This window comes from Bos taurus, chromosome 10 (assembly GCF_002263795.3).
Source record: "Bos taurus isolate L1 Dominette 01449 registration number 42190680 breed Hereford chromosome 10, ARS-UCD2.0, whole genome shotgun sequence".
NCBI classification, from domain to species: Eukaryota; Metazoa; Chordata; class Mammalia; order Artiodactyla; family Bovidae; genus Bos; species Bos taurus.
This window is the reverse complement of record NC_037337.1, coordinates 102303357-102324330: the sequence shown is the minus strand read 5'-3', so window position 1 is coordinate 102324330 and position 20974 is coordinate 102303357. Positions and strand designations below refer to the sequence as shown.

The 20974-nt window shown below is 46.6% G+C and overlaps 1 protein-coding gene across 8 annotated transcripts in view; it reads left to right on the top strand.

Annotated features, from left to right (window-relative positions):
* The window catches only part of TTC7B (tetratricopeptide repeat domain 7B), a 304954-nt gene that overhangs the window by 111478 nt on the left and 172502 nt on the right, over positions 1–20974 (top strand). For 6 of the 8 annotated variants that reach the window (XM_024998170.2, XM_024998169.2, XM_059890972.1 and 3 more), the window contains exon 5: positions 19775–19896. The exons of 1 other annotated variant lie outside the window; for it this stretch is intronic. In XM_024998170.2, coding sequence (XP_024853938.1) covers positions 19775–19896 — 122 coding nt within the window. Of the gene's footprint in view, positions 1–19774; positions 19897–20974 lie in introns of those variants that run through there. One more of the 8 variants, XM_059890976.1, reaches the window with a different exon arrangement.

Here is a 20974-nt window from a genome sequence, read left to right as displayed (position 1 = left end):
ACACGTGAGCAAGGGGCCCTGAGCAGAGAACGTGTGAGCAAAGGGCCTTGTGATCAGAGAACGTGTGAGCAAGGGGCCTCGTGATCAGAGAACGTGTGAGAAAGGGGCCCTGAGCAGAAACACGTGAGCAAGGGACCCTGTGAGCAGAGAACACGTGAGCAAGGGGCCCTGAGCAGAGAACGTGTGAGCAAGGGGCCACGTGAGCAGAGAACACGTGAGCAAGGGGCCCTGAGCAGAGAAACGTGAGCAAGGGACCCTGTGAGCAGAGAACATGTGAGCAAGGGGCCCTGAGCAGAGAACATGTGAGCAAGGGGCCCTGAGCAGAGAACACGTGAGCAAGGGACCCTGTGAGCAGAGAACACGTGAGCAAGGGGCCCTGAGCGCAGAGAACAGGTGAGCAAGGGGCTACATGAGCAGAGAACATGTGAGCAAGGGGCCACGTGAGCAGAGAACACGTGAGCAAGGGGCCCTGAGCGCAGAGAACAGGTGAGCAAGGGGCTACATGAGCAGAGAACATGTGAGCAAGGGGCCACGTGAGCAGAGAACACGTGAGCAAGGGGCCCTGAGCAGAGAACACATGAGCAAGGGCCCTGAGCAGAGAACGTGTGAGCAAGGGGCCTCGTGATCAGAGAACATGTGAGAAGGGGCCCTGAGCAGAGAACGTATGAGCAAGGGGCCCTGTGAGCAGAGAACACGTGAGTAAGGGGCCATGTGAGCAGAGAACATGTGACCAAGGGGCCACGTGATCAGAGAACATGTGAGCAAGGGGCCCTGAGCAGAGAACACGTGAGCAAGGGGCCCTTGTGAGCAGAGAACGTGTGAGCAAGGGGCCCTGTGAGCAGAGAACATGTGAGCAAGGGCCACGTGAGCAGAGAACGTGTGAGCAAGGGGCCCTGAGCAGAGAACACGTGAGCAAGGGGCCCTTGTGAGCAGAGAACGTGTGAGCAAGGGGCCCTGTGAGCAGAGAACACATGAGCAAGGGGCCACATGAGCAGAGAACGTGTAAGCAAGGGGACCTGAGCTCTCACCCTCAGGCAGAGGAAGCTGAAGGCTGGTTGAGGCTGAGGAGGTGTGGGCAGCTTCTGTTTAGAAGGATCCCTGTCTTTTAGCTCTGACCTTTGTAGTTACTCCTTCACTTCTCAGCCTCAATTTTCCCATCTGTAAAAGGAGCAAAATAATGGATGTCTACTTCGTGGAGTTCCTGTGGGGATTGCAAAAAGACCCAGATGCAGGAGTGTATCGGATTCTTGCTAAATGACACATTTTACCAAGAGCAGCAGTTCCTACCCATGTCTGGCCTTCCCAGAGTTTCCTGGTGTTCTCACCATGGCTTGATCCTGATATTTCCCCTTCAGACTCAGAAGTGTTTCCTGCAAGATTGTTTGAAGTGATTAGAAATTCTGTGAGACTTTGGGTTTGGTCAGAATCTTGTTTCCCAGCAATTTATGGGTTCTCTGTCTGCTTAAGGATTAGAATGTTAGTTGCTCAGTCGTGTCCCGACTCTTTCTGACCCCATGGACTGTAGCCTGCCAGGCTCCTCTGTCCATGGAATTCTCTGGGCAAGAGTATTGGAGTGAGTTGCCATTTCCTTCTCCAGGGGATCTTCCTTCTCCAGGGGTCAAGCCCAGGTCTCCTGCATTGCTGGCAGGTTCTTTACCGTCTGAGCCACCAGGGATTAGAATAGAGGACTACCGAGGTCTTGATGGTTTTTGTTCTTTTGTAAATGTACAGACTGGAAGCAGTTTCCTTTTTGTAATGTGCTGATGTGTGTGGTGAGGATCAGAATTACCTTTCAGGATCAGGGAGGGCAAGGTGAGAGCCTCAGAGAAGCGGGGGAGAGGGCCAAGGGAGAGGTGTCTGGCCTGGCTCTCACCAGGATGGCTTATAAACTGTAGTTCATGATGTCCAGGAATTCAGGAAGATATTTGGCTGTCTTTCCAAGATGTTGTTCTGTCAGAAGTCTGCTGTGAGAAAGGAATTATTTATTATTCAGAATTTATGATACAATCTTTAGAGAAATGATCATGCAGCTTGCTTTTAACATCCACATGATTTTCACCGTCTGCCTCCCTGATAGCCAGTGCTTGGGAGGAGAGAAGTCTGCTTGCCCCAGCCAAGCGGTTCTAGTGGATCCGCACAGTCCTTGACACGCGGGGGACCTTATTTTGTACTTTACTCTCTGTTGTCAAGGTACAGCCGCCTCCTCCTGGCTTGGAGAAAGGAGGTTCATCGGTGTGTCTTTAGTGATGTGGGGATTGGCAGATCTGGGTGTACTACCTCCTGTATTCATTTAGAACCACCTAGTCACCACTGGGTTCTTTAGCCAGACCATCAAGGAGACTTATGTAATATTTGCTGTTGTTGTTCAGTCATTAAGTTGTGTCCGACTCTTTGCAACCAATGGACTGCAGCGCACCAGGCTTCCCTGTCCTTCACCATCTCCTGGAGCTTGCTCACACTCATGTCTGTTGAGTCGGTGATGCCATCCAACCATCTCATCCTCTGTCGTCCCCTTCTCCTCCCGCCTACAATCTTGCTCAGCGTCAGGGTCTTTTCCAGTGAGTCAGCTCTTCACATCAGGTGGCCAAAATATTGGAGCTTCAGCTTCAGCATTAGTCCTTCCAAGGAATATTCAGGACTGATTTCCTTTAGGATGGACTGTTTGGATCTCCTTGCAGTCCAAGAGACTCTCAAGAGTCTTCTCCAACACCACAGTTCAAAAGCATCAATTCTTCGGCACTCAGCTTTCTTCATGGTCCAACTCTCACATCCATACATGACTACTGGAAAAACCATAGCTTTGACTGGACAGACCTTTGTTGGCAAAGTAATGTCTCTGCTTTTTTTATGCTGTCTAGGTTGGTCATAGCTTTTCTTCCAAGGAACAAGCATCTTTTCATTTCATGGCTGCAGTCACCATGTGCAGTGATTTTGGAGCCCAGAAAAATAAAGTCTGTCGCTGTTTCCACTGTTTCCCCATCTATTTGCAGTGAAGTGATGGGACCGGATGCCATGATCTTCATTTTTTGAATTTTGAGTTTTAAGCCAACTTTTTCACTCTCTTCTTTCACTATAATCAAGAGGCTCTTTAGTTCCCCTTCCATATAATTGTAGGATTTAAAATAAATATTTTTCACAGTTTTGAGAAAAGGGTGATCACAGGATGTTAGACTTCGAGAAGATGGAGGCCCAGAAACGGAGAGCCCACGGACACACAGGAAGCTGGGGCCAAAGCTTAGATCAGAACTCAGCCCTTCTGACACCTAGCTCATCATCACTTCATTATCCCAGCCTGCTGCCCATAAACGTGGATCCTATGGTCCTTACACCCTTATATATAGACAGTGCTCAGTAACATTTGGCCAAGCACGCCATTGCTCTCAGGAGCGTGGGGGGAGCAGCATCACTTGGCTCAGGGTTCAGTTTCAGGGTATGTTGATGATGTCCCCATTTCTGACTCTGATTTTCCAGGATGAGTTTTCTTTCATCAGATACCACTTTGGGCCACCCCAGACCCAGGAAGCTGCAGTATTAGCAATGAGAGAGACTGAATGAATCAAACATCTGTTTTGACTATGGTAGACGCTCAAAAAGTATCTGTGATTAATGAGAAATCTGGAGGAAAGATGACCTTCCTTAAGTGGCCACGGGGCCTTGGTGAATGTTCAAGAGCTTTTATGAGGCAAGACAATGGGTGCTATGCAGGAGCCACCCGTTTGACCTTTTTTTTTAAACTGAAATAAGTTTTAAGAATTAAGCTAAATTGAAAATAAATGTTAGGAAAAAGAATCTGAAAGAAGTAAAAGACAGGCCAGCTTAGGTAACAGTGCTCTACTTTTCTGGGTAGGCGACCTTTCAAGTAGAAAACCCTACATGCCCCGTTCCCGTGTTAGTTCTGCTGGGCAGAGGCGGTCTTGCGGTGGTTTCCCCCTCATTTCCCAGCCATTCCATAGCGAAGCAGCTTCTGTGTGCCAGAACCTCTGGGCATTGTATTTGTTAGTGTTGGCTCTTAGTATCATTCACTAGCAAGGAAAGAGTGGAGGAGAACGTTTGAGGACAGATTGGAATGTTGTGGAGAATGGCTTTTCATAATCCAGAGCCACCGGTCTGCGTTTCCGACGCAGCCTCATTCCGCGTTTTTCTGAAAGCTGGTGTGTTCAGTGGTGTTAGCCCGTGTGCTTCCTGAAGGGCAGGGGCTCCTCGCGCAGGGCTGGCCCCCTCCCCGCTGCTGGCTGACTTGTGCGGTGACGAGCAGCGGGGCGCGGGGCACTGACCGGCCCGGCCTGGAATCCTGGCCTGGCCACCCCGGAGCTGCGGGGCCCGGGGAAGCTACTCAGCCTCCCTGTGCTGCCCCGAATCCTCAGCTGTCAAAGTGGCGATAAGAATCGCTCTGCGGCTGCCGTGAGCGTGAGCCGGGTTAGCGCACGTGTGTCCCAGGGCTTGTTGGTTGTTGTTCTTTAGTCACTAAGTCGTGTCTGGCTCTTCTGCGACCCTGTGGACTGTAGCCCGCCAGGCTACTCTGTCCACGGGATTCCCAGGCGAGGATACTGGAGGGGCTGCCATTTCGTCCTCTAGGGCATCTTCCCGACTCAGCGATAGAACCTCTGTCTCCTGTACTGGCAAGTGGATTCTTCACCACGGAGCCACCAGGGAAGCCCGGGAAATGTTTGTTTTGTTGGCATTATCTGTTCCTGTGTCCCCTGGTGGTGGAATCTTTCCCAGCCCTCGAAGATTTCAGATATTTACGTAGAAATATAGAGTATTTTAAAAATGCTGTTTTATTTAAAATGTTCAATAATTTTAAAGAGCTACTTATTGAGTAATTTTTTTCAGGAGAAGTTGGTTTTGTGTTTTTTGTCTGGAAGCTAATGAACAGCATCTTGCCTGGAGTCCCCATCATAGCTGGGTTCTGAATCTCTTCACCTGGCCCTTTGACCTTAGCCCAGTCGTTTATATCTGTGAGCTTCAGCTTTCCATCCTCACGGCAGGGTTAATACCGCCTGCCTTGTCTCAGGGGGAAAGCCAGCGGCCTCCAGTGCTTTCCACGCAGTGTGACAGGGCTCGCCACGGAGGGGTCTCCCTGCTTGCTCCAAGCGTGGAGGCAGGGCCGCGGGAGCCGGGCGTGCCTGCGAGCCACGGGCATGGAGTGTGTGTTCAATGCTGTCCTTGTCACATCACAGAGACATCTGCTAATAATTTTCTCTGACAGATTGTTCTCCAAAGGGGAATAAAAGATACCTTCAGAATTATGCATATAGAATAATTGAGTCAAACGAATCAAATTAGAATAGTTGGAAATGACATGGAGTGGCCTTGATCAGTTTACCTTCAGATGGTGGCATTAGGCCAACAGTAAATAAACTTACCTGCTTCTCGGGGTGCCATGATAGGAATAAAGATGACTTCACCCTCGCCTACTGTTAATAACACGAGCCCTGCTTTTGGCCGGTGAAATCACCCGTCTGTCCTCGGCATGCATCGGCCGGCCGGGGGTGGCTTTCTTGAGCAGGAGCTGTGCCCGGGTGGAACTTTACCTTCTGCTGACAGTTCATTCCTTTACACCTGTTTTAGAAACGAAGTTCAGGCTGAATTACGGGACACCCACAGATCCCTTCATGGGCTGTTCCAGCCCTGGAGTTTGGAGAAGAAACAGCTGGTGCGTGGACGTCGCGGGCGCCAGAACCCCTCTGCTCCTCGGGGTTGTGCCCTGGCCACGTGGTCCGCCCCGGCTGGTTCAGGCCTCGCGGCAGGAGGGCGCAGTGACAGGCGGGGGTGGCAGACTCACAGCTGGCCTAGATGAAGGCCACGGTGTCTGGAACTGAAGCGGAGGTCCTGGGAGAAGTCCTCAGTGGCGCTGACGGAAGGCAGCGGGTGGCGCGAGCCCGCCTGGCTGTGCCTCGGGCTTTACAACTCGAGGCAGCCAAGACGAGGCAGCCTCGCCCTCTCCCGCCTGTTCACTGTAGCCTGAGCAGGCTTCATGGAGCACAGCTAAACAAATCACTTCCTGAAGGAAATGCCAAGTAACCGGCCAGGATGCTGCTCTGACTCTGAGCCTGTCACCTCAGTGGCTGGAAAAGGCGGCTGTGATACACGTCAGCCTAGAAACCAGAAAAGAGCGGGCGCTGATTTTAACTTTTTATACGCTCTTGTCAGTCTTTGCCTCATAATTTTATAGCGTTAAAGGGTTCTGTGTCTGTCTTTTTTCAGTCAGCATTATGACCAAGCTTCAAAGAGGGGTGCTCCCTAGCCATCCAGTGGTGAAGACTTCGCCTTCCAAGGAAGGGGGCACACGTTTGATCTGGGGTCGGGGGGCGAAGGTCCCCCCTGCCTGGTGGGCCAAAACCCAAAACATAACACAGGTGCGACATTGCAACAAATTCAGTAAAGACTTTAGAAATGGTCTGCATCAAGAAAACCTTTTCCAAAACCACAAACAAACCAAAACTTTGTTTTCATGACTATATAATACGTTACTAAGTGGATGGCCTCGTGATGTAATTCACTTAGAGCTGGGGATAACCTGTTTTACAAACTGTTTTTATAGTTATAACCTGTGATGTCACCTTCCTTCAGGCAGCCTTTCCTTTGCTTTGCATTGTCTCCTAAGGGCCGGTTCCCGGAAGTGGGACACTGACATTCTCGTTACTACAAAGGTTGCAGTTGTTTTCTGCAGGTCATACTGACCTCCCCTACCTTTGGCCTGCACAAGGGTAGTGGCTGCTCTGCGGTCTTGACAGGGTTACATTTGTTTCAAAGTTACTTTGCCAATGCGCTGGGTAAAACCTGTACCTTGCAGTTTTGGTCTGCATTTCCTATTAGTCAGGTTGAAATTCTTTCCATCTATTTGCTTATAGCCCTCTTTTCTTTTTAAATTTAAATCACAGCATTAATGAGATATCATTCACACACCATAGAATTGGTCCATTTAAAGCATTCCATTCAGCAGTTTTCAGTAGTTGCCGAGTTGTGTAATCATCACCAACATTTAATTCCAGAACATTCTCATCACCCCCAAAGAAACCCTGTACCCATTAGCTGTCAGTTTCCCCAGTCGCTATAGACTTCATATCCTGGGCATTTCCTGTAAATCAAATCTTGTAGCCTCCGGTCCTCTATGACTGGCTTTTCTGGCTTAGCACAGTGTTTCAAGAGTCATCCGTGTGGCGGCACATATCGCTACGTCATTTCTTTTGAGCCAAACACTGTGCCTCTGTAAGGATACACTACCCTGCATTTATCCATTCATCATTCATCGTTTGGATGGTTTCTACTTCAGGCTGTTACAATAATGCTGTTACAGCTATTTGCATATAACATTTTGTGTGGACAAATGTTTTCATATTTCTTGACTATATTCCTGGGAGTAGAATTGCTAGGTCATGTGATAACTTTATGTTTAACCTTGTTATATTTCTTTGTTGTCTCTTTATACTTTCTGTCTGATTTTTGTATTTAGTATTCTTATAATTTGAATGAAGCTTTTACATCATAAGTATGTTAACCCTTTATCATGTTTGCTCTGAATAGTTTCCCAATCAGTAATTTTCCATTTTTAAATTGTTCATATATTTTAAATCTGTATATAATAGTTGAATCTGATTATCTTTTTATTACATTTATTTCATAGTTTTAAAGCTGAAATATTGGGATAAACCTTCTCTAGGCTTTAAAAAGTTTTCAGCCATTTTCCATATTTTTTAAAAAGAACTTTCAATTTCCAAAATCTTCTTGGAGAGATTTATTTTTGTGTGTAACATTAGATATGACTCCAAATTAATGTTTTCCTCAAATTTCAGCACCACTTTAAGAAGATGTTATCTTTCCATTTTCATATTTTCTGTTATGCATTTTAAGTCATTAGTAAAATTTTAGACACAGTAGTCATTTCTGGCTTTCCTGTTTTGTTCTACTAATTTTATACTGAACCAGCATGACACTATTTAATAAGTACTTCTTTATGTTATGTTTTAACATCTGAAAGGATTCAGTTCAGTTCAGCTCAGTTCAGTCGCTCAGTCATGTCCGACTCTTTGTGACCCTGTGAATCGCAGCACGCCAGGCCTCCCTGTCCATCACCAGCTCCAGAGTTCACTCAGACTCACATCCATCGAGTCAGTGATGCCATCCAGCCCATCTCATCCTCTGTTGTCCCTTTTCCTCCTGCCCCCAATCCCCTCCCAGCGTCAGAGTCTTTTCCAATGAGTCAACTCTTCGCATGAGGTGGCCAAAGTATTGGAGTTTCAGCTTTAGCATCATTCCTTCCAAAGAACATCCAGGACTGATCTCCTTCAGAATGGACTGGTTGGATCTCCTTGCAGTCCAAGGGACTCTCAAGAGTCTTCTCCAACACCACAGTTCAAAAGTATCAGTTCTTCGGTGGTCAGCCTTCTTTATGGTCTAACTCTCACATCCATACATGTGACCACTGGAAAAACCATAGCCTTGACTAGATGGACCTTTGTTGACAAGTAATGTTCTGCTTTTTAATATGCTATCTAGGTTGGTTATAATTTCCTTCCAAGGAGTAAGCGTCTTCTACTTATTTTTTAGGATAATCCTTTGTCCTTTTCTGTTGATACTTCTAAATGTATTTTAGAATAATTTGCTTCTAGAAAAATTCTGTTGGGACTTGGTTGAATTTTATTAACTTTATACATTGGTTTGGAGAATTACTTTTAGTCTTCACTCATCTGTGCCATGGTACCTCCTTCATTTTGCAAGACTTTTTTTTTTACAGATTTCAGTAGATTTATTATACTCCCAGGTCTTTGCTATTTGTATTGCTTTGTGTATAGGATCATTTTTTTCTTTGTATTTCACATATAACAAGACTTTGATTTTTTTTTCAGTTCAATTACAAAAGTATTAATTAAGTGTCTCCTTTGTTCTGCACACTGTTCTTGACCCAAGGGGCTGGAGAATGAATTAACCAGAGAGTGTGTCCCTAGGAAACTTAGTGCTTTCTGAGGACACTGGTCCGTAAACAGTGTGTGGGCTGCTTTGTGGGGAAACTCAGAGAATTCTGCAAGCCCAGAGCAGGGTCTCAGACCAGTGTGGAAGTTCAGAGATGGCTCCTGGAAGAGATGACCCCTGAGCCGAACCTTGAAGGCTGGCAGACATAGCCATACAGGACTATTAGCCACAATATTGGACTCTTCTATAAAAACAGGGTTGATTCTTTTCATTTTTCTAAGAATATGAACATATTGGCCGAGGAAAGATTTTTGTTCTCAGTCTTTCTTCCATTCTGGATTTTCCACCTTCTCTCTCTTTCATGTGCGTCTCCAGGCTTTCCTAAAAACTGTGGCATGTACAGGTGGTGGAGGGTATCCTTATTTTGTTCCTGCTGAAAGGCGATACTTTATTAGATCTCCAATAAGGATTATAATGTTTATGTGCTCACTAAGTTTTCCGTTTGCAGTTCACAGCAACCTAAGTATGTATTATTATCCCCTTTATTCAGATGAAAACAATGAACATCTGAGAGATCAAAGGATTTGTCCTAAGTCCACACGTGGTGAGGACTGTCAGAACCAGACGAACCTGGGCCTTTGACCTAAAATCGTTGGCCCCTGGCCATTTGCTTCCTCAGGCCATTGGCTGTGTGCTTCTGCCAAAGCAGGCTGTACTTGTTAAGGTACTTGATGACAGTCCTCTCGCAGGCAAGTGTTTATCCACAGAACAAGTGGTGGCTTCGATACTGCCAGACACTGCTCCTGCCCAGACCCACGTGTTAGAGGCTCTTTGTGAGGAAGGGATTAAGCCCGAGATGCTTAGACTTCAGGGCAAACTCAGAGCTGAGCGATACCCTCTGTCTCCCGCTGGCGTTTTTCTTGTCCTGCCTCATCCGGCAGTTCTGACCTCTGGTCTTTTGGACTTTGTTCTGCAAGCAAACAGAGATTAAAAGAACAAAGGGGGAGGAGCTGGACTGCAGAGTCGGGTGGACCTGAGTTTCAACACCAGCCCTAACACTTGATAGCGATGTGATTTGGGCACTTGCTCAGTGGAGCAAAGTCTCAGTTTCCTCTTCAGTAAAAAGAAGTAATAATGTGCGTTTCAGTGGGTTTTTGTGGGGGAATTAATGAGAGAGCCTGTGTGCCTGCAGAGTGCCTAATGCATAATAGGTTATTTTCTCATTACGTTTTCCCCTGCATTTCTTATTGTCCCTGCACATTTACTCATTCATTTACTATGTATTTTATTCATTTACTATATTTACTATGTGTAGTGAATGCTTTAGAAGGCCATGGCACCCCACTCCAATACTTGCCTGGAAAATCCCATGGACGGAGGAGCCACGGTCCATGGGGTCGCTAAGAGTCGGACACGACTGAGCACCTTCACTTTCACTTTTCACTTTCATGCATTGGAGAAGGAAATGGCAACCCACTCCAGTGTTCTTGCCTGGAGAATCCCAGGGACGGGGGAGCCTGGTGGGCTGCCGTTTATGGGGTCGCACAGAGTCGGACACGACTGAAGCGCCTTAGCAGCAGCGGCAGCAGTGAAACGCTTACCCTGCATCAGACACTGAGGTGCGCGCTGAATGTGTTAGTAAATGGGGTAGACGTGGCCCCTGACTTTACAGAAGCTGCATCTCCGAGGAGGGAGAAGCCCATAATCAAGTAAAAAATGCATTGACAAATGCAACGGAGGAATAGAACAGGACGTTGTGAGAGTGAGTAATAGAGACAGATCTGCTTCATGGCAGCGGGCTGGGCAGGCCCTTCTGAGAAGTGACCATCGAGCGGAGATGAGATGAGAAAGAGCCCGAGAGTCACATGATCCAGGTTGTTATAAAAATTATCCAGCTGCTTGTGGAGGGTGGAGAGGACGTTAAGGAGCTAGAGAGGATGTGGAGACTCTGTTTAGGAGGCTATTAGAAATCTAATAGGGAGTGATGATGGTTGTAATTGTAGAAATGGATGTATGCACACATTTGAGAAATGATTAGGAGGGAAATAGTAATAGATCAGGTGTGAGCGAGCGCCAGGGTGTCAGGGCTCAGTCCGCGGTGTCTGATTTGGATGGTTGACCGGACGACCGTGCAGTCAGCGCCTCAGTGTGTGGGCCTTGCCTCCAGGGCCCCCTGTGGATTCAGCATCTGCTGACGGCCAAGCCTCTTATATAAGATGGAGCACTGCAGTCATCCCCCGGTGTCTATCGGTGTGGAACCCGTGGGGAGAGCAGGGCCAACTCTGTGCGATGGGGGTGATGACAGAGGCCTCAGTTTGTGCTGAACCTGGGCTCCAGGAAAGTAATCATGCTCAGACGGTGTCTGGTGGTGGAAGTTAGGTGGCTCCTCTCCCAGGAGGGCATTCTAGGGGCTAGGAGAGATGCTAGAAAGGGGCCCTTGCGGAGAGCCCCATTCCTGAGGTTCTGGTGGACGGACCCTTCCTAACTGGGCCAGGAGAGCCCCGTTCCTGAGGTTCTGGTGGACGGACCCTTCCTAACTGGGCCAGGAGAGCCCCGTTCCTGAGGTTCTGGTGGACGGACCCTTCCTAACTGGGCCAGGAGAGCCAAGCTTGCCCCTCCCACCGCAGTCCACACAACCAGCACAGCACCCGCCGTGCGCACCAGCACAGCACCACCGGGGAGGGGCGTGAGTGCGGGGAGAAGCCCGCTCCGAGCACGAGCAGACAGAGCCTGCTCATCAGCACTGAGGGTGCGACAGAAGCCCTGAGGAAGCCCCCTGGCATCCCAGCCCCAAGGGAAGCACAAGTTAGCGTCCCTGAGCCGCAGGAATCTGGGGCCTGTGGTGCAGTGGAAGTAACTATAGATACGACGAAACCCAACTCCAGCCCACCTGCTGACTAGGTTGACTCGACGCCCCCACACTCAGGGCCTGATAAAAGAAAAGGAGTACCCATTTTCAAGTGTGAATATTATTTCCCTCACTTTATTTCTCTGTACACAATTATTAACATTAAATGAAAATTATAAGATCGTTATACAATACACACCACCAGGAATAAAACAAACCACTGTGAAGGGTAATAAATAGAACCCAAACCAGAAAGGACCCAGGTACTATCAGACAGGAACTTAAAAATATCCTTGAGTTATATGCTAGAGTATTGTGGAAAAGATATGTAACACGCAGGAACAGATGGGAATTTCAGGAAGGAGAAGGAAACTATAAAAAAAAATAACTGAAATGCTAGAAATAACAAAACATGACATAAGAGACAAAGAACTTCTTTGATAGCTTATTAGAAGATTGGACACAGCCAAGGAAAAACTTTCATTTGAAGATAGGTTAGTAGAGATTATTCAAATGAAACACAAAAAGAAAAAAAGAAGGGTGGGAAAAAAACAGAGCGGAGCACCCAGGCGCTGTGGGAAAATATATGTGTTTGCTGCCCCAAGAGGAGAAGGGAGAGAAACTGGGACAGAAAAACACTGGGAGAGAAAATGGTTAAGAAGTTTCAGAATTACTGAAGCGTAGCAAAGAATCTCAGATCCCAGAGTCTCAGAGAACCCCAAGCAGCATAAATACAAACACGTACGTAGTCACATCATAGTCAAACTGTTGTAAATCAAAGACGAAAGCCTTGAAGGCAGCCAGAGAAAGAGAAACTTTAAATTCAGAAGAATAAAGATAAGCGATATAAGATATTCCCAGAAGATAATATGCAAATTAGAAGACACTGGAAAGACAAGATACTTTTTTAGAACCAACAAAAATTGACAGGGTGCATAGCGAGCACACCTGTGTGACAAGAAATGTGGGAGAGATTCTTCAAGCAAGGAAGTGTACAGATCCGAGCAGCGAAACGAAGAGCACCGAACGGTTACACTGAGGGTGAAAGTGCAGTCGCTCAGTCGTGTCCGACTCTTCGCGACCCCGTGGACTGTAGCCCATCAGGCTCCTCCGTTCATGGGGTTTTCCAGGCAAGAGTGCTGGAGTGGATTGCCATTTCCTGTCCAAGGGATCTTCCCAACCCAGGAATTGAACCCGGGTCTCCTGCATTGCAGGCAGATGCTTTACCGTCTGAATTCCTTTAAAAGATAATTGACTGCCTAAACTAAAAATATTAATGATGTTTTGTGGGATTTATAACATAGAAGTAAAATTTGTGGCCATAATAGCAAAAGGCATAGGGGAGGAAACAGAATATCCAGGCCAGAACACTGGAGTGGGTAGCCTTTCCCTTCTCCAGGAGATCTTCTCAACCCAGGAATTGAACCCAGGTCTCCTGCATTGCAGGTGGATTCTTTACCAGCTGAGCCACAAGGGAAGCCCAAAGCATTTATCCTATATATGAGTTGGTGTAATATAATTTAGATAAAGGCTGTGAAAAGCTATATTGTAAAACCTAGGGCAGCCACTAAAAAACAAGGAAAAAAAGACATGATTAACCAGCTGATAGTGAAAATGAAATGGAATCATGAATCCAAAAAAAAGAAAGAAAAAAGAGAGAGAGAGAAAAGAGAAAAGAAGAACATAGGAGACAATCAAGAGCAAGATGATTATTGGAGGAGGAAACGGCAGCCCACTCCAGTGTTCTTGCCTGGAGAATCCCAGGGACGGCAGGGCCTCGTGGGCTGCAGTCCATGGGGTCGCTAAGAGTCGGACACGACTGAGCGACTTCACTTAGGGTCAGACACCCACTCCAGTGCTCTTGCCTGGAGAATCCCAGGGACATCGGGGCCTGGTGGGCTGCCGTCTATGGGGTCGCACAGAGTCGGACGACTGAGCAACTTCACTTTCATGCGTTGGAGAAGGAAATGGCAACCCACTCCAGTGCTCTTTCCTGGAGAATCCCAGGGATGGCGGGGCCTGGTGGGCTGCCGTCTATGGGGGTCGCACAGAGTCGGACACGACTGAAGTGACTTAGCAGCAGCAGCAGCAGCAGTAGCAAGATGATTCCAGTCACATCAATGATTATATTAAATGTAAATTGTCTAAGCACTCCAATTAAAAGGCAGATTTTCAGACTGGACAAAAAGTAAGACCTAACTATATGCTATCTGCAAGAAACTATTGAAATGTTAATACATAGGTAGACAAAAAGTAAAATTACATGCTATGCAAACAATAATCAAAGCAAAACTAGACTGGCTGTATTATATCATAAGGTAGAATTAGGAACAAGAACTATTACAGCAGATAAAAGGACTTATATAATAAAAGGAGTCAGTTCATCGATAACACATTGTAATCCTATAAGTATGTATACCTAATAATAGAACTTCACGATATATATAAAACAAAATGTATAGAAGAATTTATAACATTAAATTCTTATAGTAGAAAGAAGGAAAATTTCAAATCAATGATCTACATTTCTGGCTTAAGAAACTAGAAAAATAAGATAATTAAAACCAAAATAAGCAGAAGGAAGGGAATAGTAAAGATTAAAACAGAAACTAGGGGACTGGAAAGTAGGTAAACGGTAAACTAGTAAAGCCACAAATGGGTTAGTAAAGACCAATAAAATTTATGTAAACCATTAATAATATGGACCAGAAAAGAGAGAGTATACAAATTATCAATACCCAGATAACAAAAGAGGCTCTGTAGGTCTATAGATATTAAAAGGATGTAAGGGAAAATTATGACCAACTTCAACACCAATAAACTCGATCATTTATAGAAAATAGGCAAGTTCTCCGAGAGACGCAAAGTACCACAACTCACTCAAGAAGGGACAGACGGCCCGCTCCCCTTAGGTGAGCCGGGTCCAGGCTGCAGAGCCGCGGGGAGTTCCAAGAGCAGTAGTGGACAAGAGCCAGCCTTCGCCTCGCCTAGCTGACTAGGGGCTTTGAGGGGGCGCAGGGAGGCTGCATTATGAATGGAAGAAATTGAATTTATCGTTAAAAACCTTCCCATAAAGAAAACAACAGGTCAAGTTGTCTTCCATGGTGAATTCAATGAAGAGAGATTCAATTTAAGGGAGAAATGATGCCAGTATTATAAAAGCTTTCAAAAACTAGGGTAGCAGTAAAACACTCCCTGACTAGGTTGTGGGAGCGCTGATTGCTTCTCAGGTTAGGGCTCAGCGGTAAAGAACCCCCCTGCAAGGTAGGACATGCAGGCTCGATCCTTGGGTGGGGAGGATCCCCTGGAGGAGGAAGTAGCAACCCCTCCAGTATTCTTACCTGGGAAATCCCACGGACAGAGGAGCCCGGTGGGCTGCAATGCATGGGGTCACAAAGAGTCAGACAAGACTGAGTGAGTAAACAACAAGTCTCATGAATAGATGCAAATGTCCTCAGCAAAATACTAGCAAACTGAATCTAGCAGCTTCTAGAAAAAGTAATATACCACAAGAAAGATTCATTTCAGAAATGCAGGGTTGATTTAATATATGGGAATCAATTATGTAATACAATGTATCTATATAATAAAGGAAAAAACTGCATGATAATGATAATCTCAGTACAGTAGATGCAGGGAAAGCATTTGGCAAAATACAGCACATTGTATGATTAAAAAGTCAACAAACTAGGCGTAGAAGTTATTATCTTCAGTCTGATAGAAGGCACCCATGAAGCATCTAACCATATATAATGGTGAAAGGGTGGATGCTTTCCTCCCAAGATCAGGAAGAAGACAAGGAAATCTGCTCTTACTACTTCTGTTGACTAGAGGTTCTAGCCAGTTCAGTGAGACAGGAAAAAGAAATAAAAGGCATCCAGATTGAAAAGGGAGAAGTCAAACTATCTTTATTTGCAGATAACATGTTCTTGTTTATAGAAAATCCTGAAGAGTTTACACACACAGAACTATAACAAATGATTTCAACAAGTTTAGAGGATACAGTCAGTATACAAAAACCACTTTTATCTGTATCCACTAACAATGAGCAATCTGAAAATGAAATTAAAATTACAATTCCAGTTACAATAGCATCAAAAAAGATTAAAATAATAAAAAGAAGTTCAAACATTATACTCTGAAAACTAGAAATTACTGTTGAAAGAAATGAAAAAAAAAAACCTAAATAAATGGAAAAGCAGCCTATGTTCATGGAACAAAAGACAATTTGTTACAATAACAGTACTGTCCAAATTTATCTACAAATTTAACTGAATCCCATCAAAATCTCAGTTGCTTTTTTTTTTGCAGGAATTGATAAGCTGAGTCATAAATTAATATGGAAATGGAAGGGGCCAAAAGACCAAAACACTCTTGAAAAAGAACAAAGTTGAGGGACTCGTACTTCCCAGTCTCTAAACTTTCTGCAAAGCTACAGTAGCTGAGACAGTGCATACAATTAGTATTCCTGAAAAATAACATGGAAAAAAACAATAAAACAGTAAAAGAATACAATTTTGTAATCAAAGAGAAATTCTTGAGCTCAAAGAAGTAAGACTTCATCAAGCACTTGCTCTATTCTGTGCCAAGTGTTCTATCCATTTATGACTCTGTTTAGTCCATAGAACTACACTGAGTGAAAAATTGTGTCGCCATCTCCATTTTTCCAACGAGAAAACCGAAGCTAGAGAGTCCGTGACTTGGCCACAGTGGTGGAGCAGGGCTTTGAGCTCAGAGTGGCAGCCCGACTCCAGGGCCTCACTCGACCTGCAGATCTGAAGTCGTGGACAGAGCGTTCATGCTGTGTTCCAAGAACAACGGGCTTAGAATGGTGGCTGGCACGACAGCTTCTGGCAGAGTCTCTAGGCTTCAGGGGGAGAAGGGTTCTCTTTGCAGACTGTCTACAGGGAGACAGCAAGGCTGGCTTCCAGGCTGTCCACAGCGACGTTCAGAGTTGGTGATGGGAGTATCGTCTACCAAGTTCTGAGGGAGAGAAAGTGCGAAATCCAAGTTTGTTGTAGTCAGGTTTAGAGAGACAGAGACGAGAGGGAGACATTCTTGAACACGGAAGAATTTAGGACTCGGAGCACCCTTTATGGCAGTATTCCACCCAGCAGGAATTGGTTTAAAATAGAGGATTAAAGAAACAATGAATGCATTTTGTTGATGACTGATTGAGGTATAGTTGAGGTACAATACTATATAAATGTAGGTGTACAGTGTAGTGATTCACAATTCTTAAAGGTTATGTCCCATTATAGTTACTGTAATCCCATTTGTAGTATCGAGAATTATAGGATTATAAATATTATAAAAGGTTGGCTATATTCCCTGTGCTGTACTATATTTCCTTGAAGCTTATTTACTTTATACACACTGGTTTGTACCTCTTAATCCCTACCTGTATCTGACCCCTAGGACGCATTTTAATATAGAACTGATGAAAAACAATTATGGGGTTGGACATAGTTGTTGGGAATTTTGACAATATAACATAGTGCTATAACAAAACAGGAGGCTGAGGAGAAGACACTGGAGAAGGTACGTGGATACGCCAGTTTCCTTACTGCTGGCGTGGGTCAGCAGATCCTGTATGGAGCTGAAATAGTGGATAAAAGAATGAGCCGTACACCTGAGGCAAAGAGCTGACTCATGGGAAAAGACCCCGAAGCTGGGAAAGATTGATGGCCAAAGAAGGGGGCGGCGGAGGAAGGTGAGAGGATTGGATAGTGTCACCGACTCAGTGGACGTGAGTTTGAGCAGACTCCTGGAGACAGTGGAGGAGAGAGGAGCCTGGCAGCTGCCGTCCGTGGGGTCACAAAGAGTTTGACACGATTTACTGACTGGACAGCAGCAACAACAAAATGGGCCTTCCCTGGTGGCCCAGCGGCTAACTCTCCGTACTCTCGATGCAGGGGCCTGGGCTCGAACCCTAGGGGAACTAGATCCCACAGGCCACAGCCAAACATTCTACATGCCGCAGTGAAGATCGAAGATCCTGGGTGCCGCAGCTAAGACCCAGCACAACCAAAGGAGTGAACATTTAAACAAAGAGAGGACCGAATCTCTGTCTCTCTTCTCTGGCTCTTCTTTGTCTCTCTGTCTCTGTCGTTCTGTCTGTATACACACATAACACATGCATGCAGGTGCGTATTACACACGTGTACATATGATAAACATCAGGTGTATTTTTAATTTTAGAGAGACTGTGAACTTTGTGTTAAAAAACACATTTTTCTGAAATTGAGTGCTTACTTGGGTTACACTTTTGTTTCGCCTGTTAAATTTAATTAAAATGAAATGTAATGGTTTAAATTTAAAACCAGCGCATACCACAGTCTCAGTGTTTGTAAAATGATTTTTATCTTTCTCTCGTCTTGGTACTTACCTGGGCAGAGATATGGGTTATTGTCCCATGAGCGCTCACTGGTTGTTGCTGTGTGATAGAATTGATATGGGTTATTGTCCCATCAGCGCTCACTGGTTGTTGCTGTGTGATAGAGTTGATATGGGTTATTGTCCCATCAGCGCTCACTGGTTGTTGCTGTGTGATAGAGTTGATCATGCTTTTTCTTTTTTTTGTATGGTACTGCATTGTTTTTGCTTTAAAATAATCATGGAGCTTTTAAAAATTGAAAACTATTCTCAAAAACAAATGATAATTTTTTTAAAAGTTTCAACGTTGGACTTCCACGTGGAAATATCAAGGAAGTGGTTAGACATGAGTCTGGGAAAAGTCTGGACTAGAGACGACCAAGTGGGCAGATGGCAGCATGGAGGTGGCTTCTGAGGAGCAGATGAGGTCATCCGGGAACCTGAGAGGAGAGGACGGGGCCCAGAGGGGCACTCTGCATCTCCGCCGCTCAGACGGTGGCTGGGCCGAAAATGACGGTGCCCGGAGGTGGGAGGAACACCTACCTCTTAGCACTTGCAGAGCCAAGCGCTAAGTCAGGAGGGAGCCAGGCACTTCTGATAAGATGCTGGGATGTAGTTCAAATGCGAGGGTTGCCCACTTGGATGTCATTCTACAACATACGGTTCACTGTATGTGTCTTCTACTTCTCCCCCCGGCAGCCCCAGAGCTCACAAGGTAGAGACCCAGCAGTTGCTTTAATGCCTCTAGAAGGGTCATTTCAAGACCTCGAGAACATCGGGGGTTTGGCTAACAGCTGGGTTTTTGGAGAGCTGCTGGCTTGCGGTCGATGTTGGCAGCGTGTTTGGAGAGCATCTGTGTGGTTTCTAAATGGGCCACAAGTAGCTTCTGGTTGATAAACGCTTTATTTGACTCGCGAGTTTAAAGAGAGTAACCTCTGTAACAGTAGATACGTGTTTACACTTCACTATGTCCCACTCCACTCGCAGGTCTTTCCCTTCATTAGTTGGCAGTCTTTCTGGCAGGGCTAAACACGCCAGCCCTTAAAACCTCCTTATCTGTTGACAGGCAGTCTGGTTTGGGGAGAGAGGGAGCCGAGGTCGTTTTTCCTAAGCTCTCTGTCCTTGAGAGCAGGTGACTGCCGCTGCAGCCCTGGGGCCTGGCGGAGTTGCTGTCTGGCTAGTTCTCGGGCCAGGGCCAGTCACAGGTCCCTCTGCTCTTTCTGAAGCTCACCAGAGTCTGCAGGGCTGAAGCTGCAGGCTGCGTCCGTGACCTCAGCCCTTGGTGGGGACGGCCGTTTCCGCCTGTTGCTGGACCTGCTTCTTTGCCGCCAAGCCTCTCTGTCAGCATCTCAGCCTTGCAGAGCCGGAGCCTTGGGGGTTCGGCTGGCACCGTGTGCCCATCAACGCGCATCAGCACGCAGGCCTCCTGGCAGGAGGAACGCGCGCGCCTGGGGCAGCAGTCGCCCCCCTGTCGCACAGAAGCCCTCTGCGCTTTTCTCCTCCCCACCCAGCGCCGCGCACTGACGCTTGTGAATGGAAGTCCATTTTTCAAGTCCAGCTGTGCATTTGCAGATAGGGTTTGAAGGAAGTAGGCTTGCATGTGGATCTGATTAGTTTTCTGATTTTCTCCCCTTCCAGGTAATACTTTCTAATATTCAGAACAGAAGTCCTAAGCCTGGCCCTGCTCCCCACGATCAAGAACTAGGTTTTTTCCTAGAAACAGGACTGCAGAGAGCCCATGTCCTCTATTTCAAAAATGGGTAAGCCGTCTTCTCTTTTTAAATCAAGTTCCTAACGAAGGAAAGCAGAAAGCCCCATCATGTGTGTTCAGTTTAGTTGTTATCCTAAAGCAGTTTGAATACACACCACAACTGGAATTTCTAGAAGGAAGAGTGAACGTGGGCTCTTTTGTCTCTTCTCCACCTGGCTTGTCCAACCTTCGAAGGAGATTCGAAGGAGGGAGAAGGGCGTGTGAACCGAGTCTCCATCCAGAGCCCTGGGGCCAGGGAAGGTGGGGCCCAGCCCCGTGCCCTGCTGCCCCCGTGGGACGGTCCTGCTGGGCCTCCCTGCTTTGCTGCGGGACGCGTTAGTGAGTGGGCAGCCCTGGCCCACAGGCTCGCCTCCCTTTGAACGGCCGGTCCCTTTAGAGGACTGGATTGCCAGGTCTCAGATGGGTTTTATGAATGTGTGTGTGCCTGGAAGGCCATGCCAGTTCAGCTCCTCCCTGAGCTGCCTCTGAAAGGGGTTTTTGGAGGTTTAAGAGTGGTGCATTTGACGTTCGCTGTCCTTCCCATGTTGCCCTTATGAGACACGCGATGATGCTGTTCAGACCTCCTCAGCTGTCCTTGTTTTGACCTTGTGCTTCAGGATAGGTGTCCGTGGAGACCGACAGTAGGTGTCTGACTCCCCCGTAGCTCCTCTGAGGCCACGCGCAGGGGGCCCCCTCCCTCTAGGAACGGTCCCACAGAGCTCCCAGCTACAGAAGGGATAACGGCAATGTTCAGCTGCTCCCTCTTCATTTTCAAGAGCTTCAAACCTTGGGGCGTAGCTCACAGAAGCCAGATTTCATCTCTGCTCGGGGGCCCAGAGCCACATGCTTCCGTTTCCCTTTCCCTGGGGAGTAAATGCTTATTTTCCAAATCCTGTTAAACTGTTTGTGGAGAAGGCCCGCTTTGCTCCAAAGGTTCGGATTGGCAGGTCCCACAAAAGGCTGCGGTAAACGCGTCAAGGTTTGGAATGGCTTGGCGGCTTTGGCTTAGAGACGCTTTCGAGTTTGACCTCATCTGTCTCTGACTGAGATCGTCTGAGTGATGGTGCTGGGCCCCCAGGCTGAGTTTT